The 15,498-nt window shown below is 34.5% G+C and overlaps 1 protein-coding gene across 14 annotated transcripts in view; it reads right to left on the bottom strand.

Moving 5' to 3' along the window:
- LOC134538334 (ribosome-binding protein 1-like) overlaps positions 1–14,416 on the bottom strand; it is a 118,118-nt gene extending 103,702 nt beyond the window's left edge. For 6 of the 14 annotated variants that reach the window (XM_063379559.1, XM_063379558.1, XM_063379560.1 and 3 more), the window contains exons 1-4: positions 14,154–14,381; positions 8,687–9,054; positions 7,123–7,284; positions 4,057–4,483 (exon numbers count right to left, since the gene is read on the bottom strand). In XM_063379559.1, the coding sequence (XP_063235629.1) occupies positions 4,057–4,483; positions 7,123–7,284; positions 8,687–9,034 (937 nt within the window). In that variant the 5' untranslated portion in view covers positions 9,035–9,054; positions 14,154–14,381. Of the gene's footprint in view, positions 1–4,056; positions 4,484–7,122; positions 7,285–8,686; positions 9,055–14,153 lie in introns of all 14 variants that reach the window. The other 8 variants (XM_063379561.1, XM_063379567.1, XM_063379571.1 and 5 more) reach the window with 3 other exon arrangements.
- Between the last annotated feature and the right edge of the window lie 1,082 nt (positions 14,417–15,498).

The following is a 15,498-nucleotide window of genomic DNA, read 5'->3' as shown; positions in this document are numbered from 1 at the left end:
TTAATGTATATATAATCCAAACACACACATAATGTGCATTACTAGTAAGTTGTAAGGTGCCTATAGTGCCCATTGAAAAATAACAAAATAAACTTTAATTTAATATACACAAAATATTTATTAAAATTTCAATTTTATTTTTAAATATTGTGCAAATATATATGAAATAATAAAAAATATGATGAAAAAAATAGTTTTTAATGAAAGACCTCTTGAAAAACTACATTGCATGTTAATTGCCTCTGGCCATTCAAAAAGCTTCCTTACTGTGGATTCGATTCAACATACACCACGATGGCAACCATATTGGCAGTGTGATTTGTATAAGGTGCTCAACTGAATACAGTTCGCAACAAAATTTGCATGCTACAAAATACAAAAGTGACTTAAAATATATGTGTGATCAATTTAATTATATCATTAGCGCTTGAAAACTGACAACAGTGGTTGGTAGATTCAATTTGCATGTGGAGGCCAACAACTTGAATTATATACGCGGCCAAACTAGAACTTCTGATAAAGAATTAAGTAATTTACGGAAAATTTACAAATATCCATACCATTAGGATTTGAATCCTATTTCTGCAAAACGGTTTAAAAATGCATTCTAATAAGAGATAAAAGTGCATAGAATGTAGTAAAATCAATGTCATTTAAATTAATTATAGTACATAATCTTATGTATCAGCCAATATTGAGTTAAAGATTAACTTAAACTTGCTCATGACGACAGTGAATTTATTTTCAACACTTCAGGACAAATGCTGAATGTACAACGGACTTGCTATCAGAACAAACTGCTGCAGTCAGCATATGGCAGGCTACAAAGGCCAAGGGTCATAACGATAAACTCATGAGACTAGTTGTATTACAACACCATATAAAACTCTATTGTAGGTATTATGGGTACTAACGTTCCTTTTATAAGGTTGACTTTGTCGTTTATAGAGTGGTTAAAAATCCTGCAGATCACAAGGAATACTAGTCAGAATTTTTTTTTCCAGAAAACAGTCAACATAGCATCAAGTTATTTTTAAAATAATTTTTACTACTGCTTAAATTAGCACACCAATTAATTACAAAACAACAACACATCACACATGAAATAAAATTTTAACTTTCATTGTATATGAAGTATATGTACTTAAAATAATAATTATGAAAAAGTTTAATCACAGATTGTGAAAATTAACTTCTAAAGTAGATCTACAAAGTAAAAGAGCATTTATTTTTCCACCCCTCACACCCACTGCCAACTTATTTTCTTCTACCTTACTCATGCTGCGAAAACTTCACATTCAGTTGCAAAAAAAAAACTGTAGGAACATGAAGCTGCCCTTCAGTCCTATAGACAGTTGGTCTATGGCTGTCTCATGGCTGTGTAAAATGCCTTTAAGATTTGAGAGGAAGCAAATGAGTGATAACACTAAGCTGGCTATAAAAGCATTCTTACTTTAAAGATGCAAAAAATTTTGAGTTTCTGGGAATCAGATATAAAAGACCCAACCGGACATCATATATTACTTCAAACATTAACCCGCGATCGGACGCACTATAAAACGTTCCGCGATAGGACGTGCATTGAGCATTTTGCTCACGGCAGCAACAGTTGTGATTATTCTTTCAAAATGCGAGATTTTAGTTAAATAACATGTTTTATATACTAGAAGGGTCAAATGATAATTCAAATGAAATACTTATTAGTGTTTAATGCTGAAAAAAACACTTACACATATTTAATTTGCATATTTATGAATGCACTGCAATGTGTATCTTGTATTATACCTAGTATTAAATCATCACTATATTTTTTTAAGATACAATTAAAGAAGTTCACATAAAATTAAACTTCACTACTATTTATAATTATTATTTGCAAACATCCTTCGTGCCTATTCATCTATAGCAGTGGCGTAGCCAGGATTTGTGTATGGGGGGTGTTAAATAGCATACCCACCCCCCCCCCCACCCCCCCCCCCCCGGGAAAATTTGGATTTTAAGGTGTAAAATAGTGCTATTTTAGCAGTTTTCGGTACTTAAATTTAAATATTGTAATGGTAAAAATTTTATTAATTTTAATATGAAATTTGTTTGAGTGATGAATAAGAAATTAATTAAAGATTTGGTGCTAAGGGGGGGGGGGGGGGGTTTTGAACCCCTAAAACCCCCCCCTGGCTACGCCCCTGATCTATAGTAATCTAACATAAAAAATATTGTTAGGTAAAATCCACATTTGAAGTATCATAATATTGAGAAAAAAAATCAAACTAAAATACAAACATGCTGAATAGCTACAGAGGCCCTAGTAAAACCTTTATAAATATAACTTAAATCAACATTATAATAGGTAAATAACTCGCAAGAGCTAATTTTTAGTCTGTCCCTATAGATCTCATTGTGTCACATTACTAGTGTCTTAGTCTTCATCACTTTACACCCAAATTTCTAAAGAAACCGCGCGAAAACTATCGGTGATACACGAGCGACATGCACAGACTGTAAGAACACGCGAGTGTAATCGGATGCGCATTTGATAGACATTCACACCCGATACGCGGTCAACATACGCTATCGGGCGCGCATAGAGCAAACTGCTCACAGAGTGAAGGTAGCTGACTTTGAATGTTGACACTTTCGATTCCTATGTGTATTAGGGGCTATGAATGGAACAAGGCGGATCACAAAATGCCGACTTGAAGGTACCAAGAGACCCGAAGTCAAATGTGAAGATTTCATAAAATTATGTACGAATATTTGCTGACCGTGAGCAATTTGCTCATAGTGCGCCTGATCGCGGGATAAAACCAGAAAATTATTTTCTAAATTCTCCTCTAGCATAATAGGGCATAATAGGACACACAATAGGGCCTGTGGTTTCAGTACATGTGAATTGAGTCAGTGATATTTTTCAAAGTTTGACTTTAAAGAGTTTAAATCACACACAGTATGCACAAAAGTAATATTATCGCTTTTTTTTAGATTCAAACTACACAAAAATACACAGCATGGCAATCTGTAACATACTGTCCATGCCAAATGTCTTGGTGGGTAAAAATTATTGATGCAAGGTGCATTTCCTGTAGGAAACTTTCCAGACAAATCTGCAAACAGCTGTTACACTGTTGCATGGACCAATAGGCAGGCAACTAGGGTGGCTAGCCATCCATATGTTTGGCTCTGATAATAACATAATTAGACAAATGGAGGAAATAAAAATTACCACCACTTATCACTAGAGACCAGCGAAATACACATTCTTTTCTGGTGCCAGGCTAAAATCCAAATACTTGTAACTAAATAAGTTGAGGTTCATTGGCTGCTGAAACATTTGACATTACGTACGGATTGCACATAATTAGGTTAAAGGATTTTGCAATGTTATAGGTTTGTTGACCTTAAGGCAAATTCACTAAAGACTGGACAGCTCTATACTAATAACACAGGCATGAGTGTGAAAAATAACCTAGACGCAAGGTGTAAATACAAAAATATTTTATTGAGAAAGCTGTAAATTAGTAAATTATATATTATTATGTGGAGTAAAGCATGATTAATTTCTAATGAAATTTGAAGCTGGACGTTTACTTTCCCCGATAAATCTGTATTATGGTTAAAAAAAACAATTTTTCCATGAGAAAACACAATTTTCTTTGAGATAATATTGGTAGCACATGTATTTACAGATACATTGTTCATAATGGATGTACTTACTGTCTGCCATCTATCTTACTGGCGTGACACCAGGTTTTCACACAAAAAATCCTGGAGCTGTCCAGTATTAGTCACGAGAGTATTTTATCCAACTAAACAGTGGTGTACATTAAAACATTTCTCCAAAAAAATGCAAATTTTGCAGATCAAAAATATGAATACGGCAACTGTTGTGTATGTTGTGAGGTTGGTAATACGAGACAGTTGAGGGGTAAAGCAGTTTCAAGATGGACACTGGTGAAGGAGGATGGAAGTTATGTATGTGTCATGTAAATGTTATAATAAACGAGTTTCAAGAAATACATGAAAACAAGATAAAGGATAAACAAAACAGCGACTACTCACTCATTTGTTGCAAAGTTGCCAAGTCGGTATTTTTCTTCTTCTTGCTGCGCTCCTTGCTGATGGCCGGTGGGGTACCGTGCTCCACAACCTTCTCAACTTTCGGGGCCGGCACAGATTTTTCCGGTTTCTGGGGCGGAGAGATTTTCTCAGCAGTAGCGGCACTCTTCTCCGTGCTAAGAGGTTCCTGCTTCTCAGACTTCGTGGTGGCATGACTGGCGGCTGCGGCGACCTTGTCCACTTTGGCGCTAGACGGATTCTTTTCCGGCAATTTCTGAGCTCCTTGCTTCTCAGACTTGCCAGACGTCTGTTTATCGGCCTTGCCGCCAGTTCCCTTGCTGCCGCCGCTCTTTTTACCATCGCCGACAGAAGCAACAGTTTCCTTCACTTCTGGAATTTCCTCGCTTGTTTTCACGTTCAGATCTTCTTTCTGCAAACGGAAAAAAAAATAATACATAGTCTTGAAAACAATTATCAATAAATTACTCATACCTGCAGGAGACAAAAAGGCACCAAAAATGTGGTCCATGGAGTTAGTGCAGTAAAACTAGCAAGCATGCTACACAAGATATGGTAACAGCTAAAAGCAAAAAAAAAATTATAAGAATCGGATGGCACACGTGCAAAGGACAGGAGCTGAACACTAAAAATATGGTACTACACTAGTCATAGTGCGGAAAGGAGTACAGCGTAGGGTTTCAGTTTTCACAGTTTATGCTCACGAAAACTTATAAAGCTTGGATTCAGTCCCAATAAGGTAACTGCATTTTCATATAATTAGATTCATTTGAAGAAAATTCCTTACGGACTGTCCACTACGTGAGCATTGCATATTGTGTTTTGTTGTAAGTTTTGTCACTAGATATAAGTCACTGGTTTTTTGTTGGACTGAATTCATCAAGATCACACTAAGTTCATTTCCTGTTTCACCAGAAGTGCAATGCAGACAATTCAACTTCTATAGTCACACATGATGTTTACACAAATATGTAATAAATTTTCCGACAAAAATTTCAAATTTCCCTATATAATTTTAGTAAATAATTTTCCTGTTTTACAATTTTGTGAAAAAATCAATTCAAATCCAGCCTCCACCATTCCCACATCCGGCCACGTTCTCGCTCACTTTATTTATTTTTTGAAAATTCAAACAGAACCATACATATACCATTTTATGGTGTTTGTGACTTAAAAAAAAAATGCTTTTACAGTCTGGGTGATGGCAGATTGGAGCATGATCTTTTGCCCTCAAGTTACTATTACTGGGAATTACCATTACTTTTCTAGGATTTCAAGTAAATTCCTTGATACTCCCTAACCACTTCCAACTTCCCTGACTTTCCAGAATGTGTTTTCCCTACTTTTCTATGACAGTAACATATAATTTTTAGTTATTAAATTGTATTTTTTGACAGGTGTTTTAGCTGGTGCTTTTTGGGATGAAACATTTGGTGCACAGTGTTGAAAGTAAGATAGGTACACGCAGACAGCCTAAAGCCGAGGCCACACAGAAAGCTACGCAATGTTCACGATTTTCTCTATATTCGCAATGTTTGTTGCGTCAGGTGGCCAGATAGGATAGTCTAGTTCACGATTTTGGATATACTTACGCAGTGGGATTAAAGTTATTGATTCTGATGATAAAAGTTTGGTGGCTTTCACAGTATGTAAACATGAATATAAGGTTCATGAAAATAATCTACAAAGAAAATAATTTCATCTTTTGATGAAACAGTTGCTTGGGAGGACGAAACCATAATTTGTTGATGAATTCAGAATAAATAAACTCGGATTCATGCAATTCCTTTGAAATCAAATCCCAGGCATTATCTTGCATATCCTGCCTTCTATATTCTTCCATTGATTCATTCCATAAACATGGACATTTTCGTAATCCTTCAATGAACTTTGCCACCGACATTACTGTTTAAAGCATAATACTGAGAGAAATTAAACTTCATAAAAAGAAAACGCAGAAAAACAGGAGAATGCTGTGCGTAAACAGATGTTTTTAGTTATCTGAGCATGCACAAAGTCAGCGATGTTAGGTAAAATAGCTTAGGACCAATCTCAACCCCCTGAAGTTAACCAACGCCCACTACTACTGCTGCCCGGAAACACAGCCTGGCAGAAATAGGGCTCACCTGTGTTTATACGCATTTGTCATATTGACTTGTCGCAAGCCCGCTACCTTCAAAGATTCGGTCAAAAATTATAAGATAGGTACCGTACTGAATGTTTGTGAGATTACAACAAGCCCAACACCTTTACAGCATTAATAGAACTCTTAAACAACATATAACACGGTTCTCAGAAGGGCTTCTACCTATCAACCTGAAAATATAATATGCTGCTTTAACAACGAAAACCACACCAACTCAAGTATCTGACTGGTCATCATGTCTCATATTAAACAAATACCATCATGGATAATTTTATATTATTGAATAATTTTAATGAAATTTGTACAACTTGGTTGGATTTCATGCTAAGCCTGACAAGCTAAGTCGCGAGCAAGTTTACTGTAGACAAGAAAAATTATTTTTTAAATGGAAAATGAAAGTAATAAAATCAAGATATATGAGAATTAAAAATGTAAGCAAGTACTGAGGAAGAGAGAATAGTCATGATGCATTATGATAGGCAGAAGAGTCAAAGCTAAGTGCAAAGGTAGAAAGCTGTGCAAGATGATTAATTCAAATACTAACTATAATTTTATTTTTCATAAATTAATAATTTTTTTTATAAAATGCTAAATATTTTATGTTTAATACTACAACATACCAAACTTAATTTAAAACAATTTGAATAACACTGAAGTTGAAAAATTTATTTTGTTAATTAAAAACACAAAATTTTTAACTTCAAACATATAATTGATAATAAAAAAACTATGTACAAGTATCTGAAAGCCAGTATTAAGTCATTTAAGTTAGGTAGCTAACAACATATTGAATAACAGTCTACAAGCCCAAAGCCCAAAATAAGCACATGCAACAGCAAAATATTTCTAATTCATTATTTAATTCATTTATCAAGCCATTAAATCATCCACCAATGGCTACATACACTTTCTTTCCTTTTAAGCAACAAGTCGTCTTTTGGAAGGATCTCTTCAAAATGATTGGCTGGAATTGGTGGAGGAGTCGCGAGTATAGGCGTGTGTTCATCTTTGTTCAGTAAAATTGGTTTCACTTTATCTTTTTTCTTCTTCATCTTCTTATGATCCTCCTGAAAATTTTTTTTTAACTGAACCAAATTTGCAAAGCAGTCCCATGCAACAGCAAAACCACCACCGATCAATTACCCACCAGCTTGTAGCAAATTTTAAATTTCGAACAACGAAACTATGGTGTAAATTTTCCATTCATAATATTTTCCAATTTATTCAGCTATATTCAACTGATCACCAAACATTATTTCAAAACAAAAAAATTTTTTTTTTCAATTACCAACTAGAGATAAAATCTCTTCAGAAATTATACACAAGGGTTCCACTGTACAGATTAGCATTCACCCATTTTTCAAACTAAATTTTATAAAAATATTCATAAATGTGTATCAAAATAATTACCAAGGAAATCTAGAAAATCTCATATAAATGTATGGGTAAGGCATATTAACTATAGACCTATAAAAAATTATGTACACTCAAATTCATATTAATGTAATCCACAGAGATACAACAAATGATTATTAAACTTCCAGTGAAGTAGGACAGAATTTGTTAATACAAGAATATTAGTTTTTTAAAAAAGTGTAAAATTAAATTATGAAATTAGAGCTGGATTAAGGTCCAGATAAGCACTTTCGCAAGTCCAAAGAAAAGAATTGCAAAAAAAAAAAAACAGAATGCATTCAAAGATATGTTCATAGGTTGTTTCAAATAATTTTCTATAATTGTTTTAGCATGTTTGTTATTAAAATTTTAAATTAAACAAAACAATTTCATTTTGACATGTTATTCTTATAGGACTATAAACAGTATATTATAAAACTCCCAAATCCTTTTTTCTTTCTCATCTGCCTGATGGCATATCACAATGCCACATTGGACACCTGTTAGTCTTAATACACTTGTATTTTCTCTTCATCAAGAATAGAATAGTTACAGAAATGAATTACTACTAAATAGCAAAATGTGTGGACCTTAGCTCAAAAAGGTTATAAACCAGCAGAACGAAGCATCTTCGCGTTAAGACAGGGCTTTCTACAGAATCAACGTTTAGAAATTACCTGACTTTTTCCCATTTTCCAGACCAAAAACTGTCATTTTTCCCGACCAATTTTTTTTTTTAAGTATACACACATAAAAAATCTAAAAGATATACACATGCAACTTATCATCACACAACTTATCATGTCACAACTCATAAGGCATCATAAGGGTATCAAAACGATGAACACTATGGTAAGTGTTTTTGAATAACTGTTGTGCACCCCAAAAACAAAATGATCTTTCACAAAAATAATAATTTTATGCCAACTGCTAAACTTACTTATATTTTTAGTTACTTAAGTTACCTACTTTAAGTTACTTATTTTTTAAATACCAATGTTTAAGAATGTAATTATCAAGCATTTAAAATTGTATTCCCCACATGCAGTAAAATGCAACCAAGCAAGGACGAACCTGCAAAGGCCGCTCGTTTATGACTTCTGCCTCCGGCTCTCCAAACTCGACGCGAGAGGGCTTCTCCGTCGCCTGACTGGCCGGGGCGTTCCCCACCTCCGAGCGGCTGCTCTTCTCCGCCTCAGCTGGCTTCTCCTTGACCTTCTTACCAGCCTTCTTCTGCTTCTTCTCCTTCGACTTTTCCTTGGCGCGGGTCAGCAGCAGGTTTTCCTCAGGCATTTTCCTCTGCTCGGCAATCGCCTCGTCGTAAGTTTTTTCCTTCATTCCGAACATGACAAATATCACGAATATGGCGACTGCAGATATACCCGCAACGCCTAGGCAGATTATTCCCGTCTGAATATCCATCTCAATAATTTTTATTGATTCTGGAAATAAAAAAACAAATACAGCATTTACAACACATTATCACAAAGTATATATATTTTTTTATATAAGAGGTTAAACATTAAAAAAAAAAACATGCAAATTTAAAGTAAAAAATTTATTTGACATCTGTTCTAGTTATAACTAGGCATATATCTCACAGCTGTTAAAACATAATACAACCATTAAAAATTTTAATGGATGGCTCTACACTATCTTTATTTTTTATTTGTAGCCTGTATAAACAGTTGTCTTGATAATTTGGTCAAATGATCTGGTCTCATGGTTGCTAGGCCAAAGATCCCAGGTTAAATTTCCAGCTGGGTTTGACATTTTTCACTAGTGGAAAATTTCCTTCCTGGTTTCGAACCTGGGTATTATTTGTTCTTCATATGCAAACTGCACAAGGCTAAGTTAAACCATCTGCTGAATCACTCTGCCCTGAGAACCTTGGGAGCACTGCAGCGTTCACCACTAAGTACCGTGGTTACACACTTCCATTCCATTCACAAAATTATTCCTACCAAATACTGTATACTGAGAGCTAAGATGTTACACATAAAAAAAAAATTCAGTTATGATGGATGAATTTTGGTAATGACTAGCAAGGGGCTCGAATGAGATCATGGAATAAAAAATGAGCTTCAAAAATCTAACTAAATAAGTGTAACTATACTAGACTCTTAAAAATTTTGTATAGGAGGATGAAATAATAAAAATAAGAATGAGTTAGAACCATTCCTTTTAAATACACACAAATATTTTGATTGGTGCAACATAAGTCAACCAGCCAAAAACACTGCCACATAAGTCTTCTGTTTTCAACTCACAGATACTGATTAACCTATCTGAAGGTAATGAGATCTAGAAAAATATGTTATTCCCCAAGCTGACAACATTTGATCATTAAAAAGTAAAATTCCAAGTAATGGTTTCCTGTTATGATGTCTTCAGCTATCATTAATTTGAGTAAAATAAACTTTTTTTTTTGCGTTAGTAAGTATCTGCTGCTAAAAGGCTGTATTTAGTTGTATTTTCTAATAATATGTCAGTATTAAAAATATTTGAATTAATAGAAAAACCTTACAATACTCGTAGGACATACTAGAACACATTTTCCTTAAGCCAGAGAAATTGAAATATCCTACCGTTGAATAAAATTTTAGGTTAAAAACATTTAAGCACTTATTTTTGAAAGGCTATGAGACTGTGTCATTAGAGAATAGTGATAGTCCAGATGTCCAGAGAATGGTAAACTAGAGGCTATCTAGCAAAATGATGGAGTTGAAGTACACAGGAAGAAGGCCCCTAGGAGATAGAAAGAGCATAAATTAAAGGTAAGCATAAGGGAGTGAAGGAGGACAAATGTCGGAGGGACAGATGAAGATGGAGGCATTTTACTTTGCTGACCCGGCTGCAGGCTAGAAAATATTTCAAAATCCTTATTAATTTGCAGTGTAGTAACATTATAAAGAAAAAAGTTTAGTCATCATAGCTAGAATTTTATAGCCTAACGTCTTCCACTCACACAGTTTGATCAGTTGCATTAATTTTCTCATGGCTTTTTTTCTGCTTTCGGCACTACTTATCTGTGTAAAAAAAAAAATCTCCGAAATGAAATACGAAAAATATTTACAGATCCAAATTAATTAATTTGCATTTGAAATCGGTGGTACTAATTTTCACTAGTAAACTTTATCCACAACTGCAAACAATTGTCACTGGAAAGTTACAGCCACTTGAACCTCATTAATCACAGAATTAAAATGTTTAGTTTCATTATGTGAATTACCTATGTATGTCACTTATTGAAGTTTTAAGGATAAGTCTACTATCATTAATTACAGTTAAAATGTTCAGTTTCATTATGTATGTTTCTTAGTTGGCCATTAAATAATAACATATGATTATTATTTTGTATGATTCACATACATAGTAAATTTTACAATGTAATCTAAAATCCACACCATGACTGACCAAATACCAGGCAGTATAGTTTTGCTCGCAGGCGTGTTGGCCCGCGGGCCGTAGTTTGGAGATGTGTGGTATAGATAAACACTAGTAAACTGCATGTGTGAAACATTACTTACTACAAAATATAATATATATTTAAGAATTTTTTTTTTTAAATTCACACATCACTATATGTTTTTGTGCAACTAGAATAAGAAGTTTATTAAAGAATTTTACGGAACCTTTTGTAAAATTGGAAGACATTTAAGGGTACTTAGGCGATAAAAGATATTAGTGCCTTTTTGAGTAAATTAAGGAAGCATGCAGACCCTGATGTCTCCAAATACCTGGTGAACCAATGTCATCACTTTATCAGCACCTTTTAATAAACCTTAATTTCAACTTTTTTATACCACTGAATCATCCCTACTAATATTATAAATGTGAACATGTTTTTGTCTGTTTGTCCTTTCACGCAGCAACGGAGCAACGGATAAACATGATTTTTTGCACACAGATAGTTTATAGGCCGGAGAGTGACATAGACTACATACAATTATGAAATTCCATCCCTAAAGTAGTGAAAAAGAGGTTAAGTTCAGTTTTATAATAGAAAATCATAGGAGGTAGGTCATAGACACACAAACAGTAAGTTGGTATCATTTCTCTATGTCTGCCACACGGTCATATAGTAAGGTAAGAACTTCCTCTCCTTCTCCTTGGTGAAACCCATCCGCTTAGTGAAGCTTGCAGCTGCTAGGGCTAATAACAGTTTAGTTTAAAACTTTGTTGCCTTGAATTTGTAAAGCGCTATCGTTTGGTGCGTCCATCACGTCTAGCTTAGGGGTTACCTGCCTCCCCACAAAATGAAGCTGAAGATTGGCATCCCGGTTTTGCTGATGCATAGCCTTGATTCACCACGATTGTGCAATCAACGGGATTTTAAAATCAAAATTCCCCAGAATTGAAACTCGGTAGTGATGTTCCTTACTTTATATTGTGATTAGCGCAGACAATGTCAGGTACTTAAGCTAGTTTCTTAAAATTAATAAGCAAAATTAATCACAACACAAAATAGATCTACTATTTACAAGGAAGCATAGAGAATTTAATGTTAGAAAGCTAAAACCTTTTCGGTGTTAAGTTTCCACATGACACAGTTCTCCAGCTATTTATACTAAGAGAGGGGTTATGATAAGTCCAAAAGTTGCAGGTAGGCAGGAATAACAATTTTGAAAACTGGGTTTCCTTAAATAACAATTTGTCTTAGGTATGCTTCAAAGTACATTCTTCACAAACAATAATGATTATACTGTTTAAAGACAAACTCTAATAATAAAACAAATATAAATTGAAACAAAAGCTTAAAAGCTACTATACACTAAGCAAATTTTTGGCTTAAGCCTTGATTACATTCACAACAGTACACTTTTAACATCAACTTGCAATTGAGCTTCCATCCTATGGCAAGGAGTCCTCCCTCACTTCACACCCCCTCCCTTTTAGTCTTTCTCCGTAGGTCCTTCGAACTCTCACCTCAAACACTTTCCCTCCAGATGATCCACTCCCACACGCCCTGTTCTCAATGGGAACAAGTGCCTTCCTCTTTCTGTTCATCTCCACTCCCTCTGTATCTTCCAAACATACTCTCCCCTACCTCTGTACCCTCATCTACATGCACTTTTCCCATCATTCCCCAGCACCCTCCCCCTTGATCACCTTAGAAAAGCTTACCAGCCATTCCACCCCACGCAACATTTACCACCCCATCTCCGATGGCCTATGCATCTCTCCTCTTGTCCTTTCCTTCTTAAACTGAGGCAGTTAATTCAAATACTAGCTGCACAGAAACTTAATTTACACACAAACAGATACTTATTGCTTCTTTGGAAACTCGCACGCATAAGGGAGAACTCTTGACCAGTTTGATGGGTAGTTGTCGAAAATACTATTAATACGTAGGGCAATGCTTATCATCATTCCTGGTCATTTTAAAAAAAAATTGTTCAATTATATGCTAGCATTAATGTTAGAAATGGATTCATACAATTTAAGCCTGACCAAATTCCAAATTTGAAACTGACATTTAAACGTTAGAGAAAACACAATTCAAATGTTTTTTTAACAGCTGTGTTGTATACAAATTAATCGTCAAATCAGTGTGTGTGTGTGCATGGCTGTGTTATTTGTATGCTGTGTGCATAATGTAATTTATGTAGCCATTCCTTCACCACCATAATTTTAAACAGAGACCAAACCGAGGAATTTAAATTCAAATACCAGCTCCAAATCCAAAATATCAATGCACTGGAAACAAATGTACTTCAAAACTCCTCCTCAGTATTATAAAGGTGAAATGTAAAAAAGGATTCATGTGCCAACAGTTACTTTTCATGCAATAAGAAACTTTAAAAAAATATATATTATGAATTTAAAAAGATGAAGCATTATTAGGCTAGGTATAAAAGTTTAAGTAGACACAATAATTATAATATTAGAATTTTTTTCACATGAATTTAAATTGCTGGTCAGTAACTTGAGTGCAAATTTGTACATGTCTACATCTTATAAATCCAACAAAATAAACTAAATTAATCTAATCACATTTAATTTATGTTAACAACAATAAATCACTTGATTAACCACTAACCCATTTGAATGGAAATATTTATACACTTTGGGTAATTCTGCATTGTAGCTACTTCTGAGGTAAAGTTTAGTTTGGTCAGCTATATAAATAATACGACTCACCAGAATAACCTATTATTTTAAACTTTCTAAACCCACTACAGCACCTACAACTTCTGCTACAGAAGTTGTACAAGTAACACCCACGTGAAAAACTAACAGGTATACCGGTTCTACATGACCTGAACTAAGTATGAACAGGTAATTAATTATTTTGAGTTATATTATGGTCCACCAGCAAAAATAAAAACAAGAATAAAATACTTTATATTAATTTTTGGGAACTCACGTACATAAATACCAATTAAAAGAGCATTATTAATTACCTTTTAAAATTAACTACGCTTAACTCTGAAAGCACAAAAATTGCACATTTTTTTCAAATATATTTAATTTGGACACGTATTTCTCTGAACAAACTTTTAATGTCACAGCTGATACAAAACGTGACAATACCCACCTTGCACACTCAAAACGCCCGCTACTGTAACAAATTCTTCCAAAATCTAATTACATAAGTTAAACTGAATTCGACTTTTGATAATTTTGTACCGGAGATGAAATTACAAAAATAAGAATGAGTCAAAACCACGCCTTTCAAAAACACACGAATAATTTGATTGGCGCAACACGGTCAACTAGCCAAAAACATTGCCACGTACGTCTTCTGTTGTCAACTCACAGAAACTGATCAACCAATGTGAACATAATGAGATCTATAAAAATATGATATTCCCCAAGTAGACAACATTCGATCATAAAAGATACAAAACAAGATTTGGCTTTCTGTATAATAGATATCTCAACAACTATTAATTCACCTTTTTCCTAAATTAGAAACACTGCAATAGGATAAAATATTTAAAAGTTTATTTTTGAAATTTTATTTTTGTCAAGATACTTTAGGTGATTAAAAAATAGCGATAGTTAATAATTAACTAATGCATGCAAATATTTTTAAAATTAAAATATTTCCTTTTCGATTTAAAACTTTCAACTTCATTTATTATATGTGCTATTACTCCAAAAATATAATTTGTTAATACTTAAAAGTAAAACGCAGTTATGACTATAGAGTAATACAAAGTTTAAAATCAAGAACCTAAATAATAGAATACAATATAGTGTTAATTTTTTTTCTAACCTAACTAAAAATAAGTATATTTTGTAGTGGTTCCTATTAGGGAGGGACCTAGGTGCATCTCAGGCTGAAGCCTATACGCCTAGTCATTCTGGGATTAGCCATGCTGGGAGAGGGCCGCATGCATCATGTGCTAGGAGGGGATTGGCCAGCCATGGCAACGATTGGCGCTATGACTAACTCCCCTCACTCTTAAATCAAGACTATAACTATAGATAGGTAGGGCCCAGGTAAAACCTGCATAGACACAGGGAAAACCCTGGGCACATTCATGCGGAATGCAAATTGGCATGCATTACGTGTAGGAATTTACAGGAGACAGAGGATGGTCTGGATGAAGTGTTGGACACAGTAGAAAAGAGTCTACCATGCGGGGGTTGGGCACTTGGACTCGTGGTCCACGTTGAATTTTATTTGTATCTGGAATATTTCACCAGGGAGTGGTTACAATGATCACTCACTCCGTCGCCAATCAGCACCTAAAAATGTAAGACTTTTTTTTTTCCTAGCCTAAGTTTATTTTAAGTGTGTAGGGGAGGGTCCAGGTTAGGGGAGGACCTAAGTGTGTCTCAGGCCGAAGCCTATACACTCTACCATGCGGGATTTTAACCATGCAGGACAAGGGCGCGTGCATCGTGTGCTATTGGGGTTTACTGGCCAGCCA

This window comes from Bacillus rossius, chromosome 13, assembly GCF_032445375.1.
Source record: "Bacillus rossius redtenbacheri isolate Brsri chromosome 13, Brsri_v3, whole genome shotgun sequence".
In the NCBI taxonomy this organism is placed as follows: Eukaryota; Metazoa; Arthropoda; class Insecta; order Phasmatodea; family Bacillidae; genus Bacillus; species Bacillus rossius.
The sequence above is the reverse complement of the archived record's forward strand: the minus strand, read 5'-3'. Positions and strand labels throughout refer to the sequence as shown.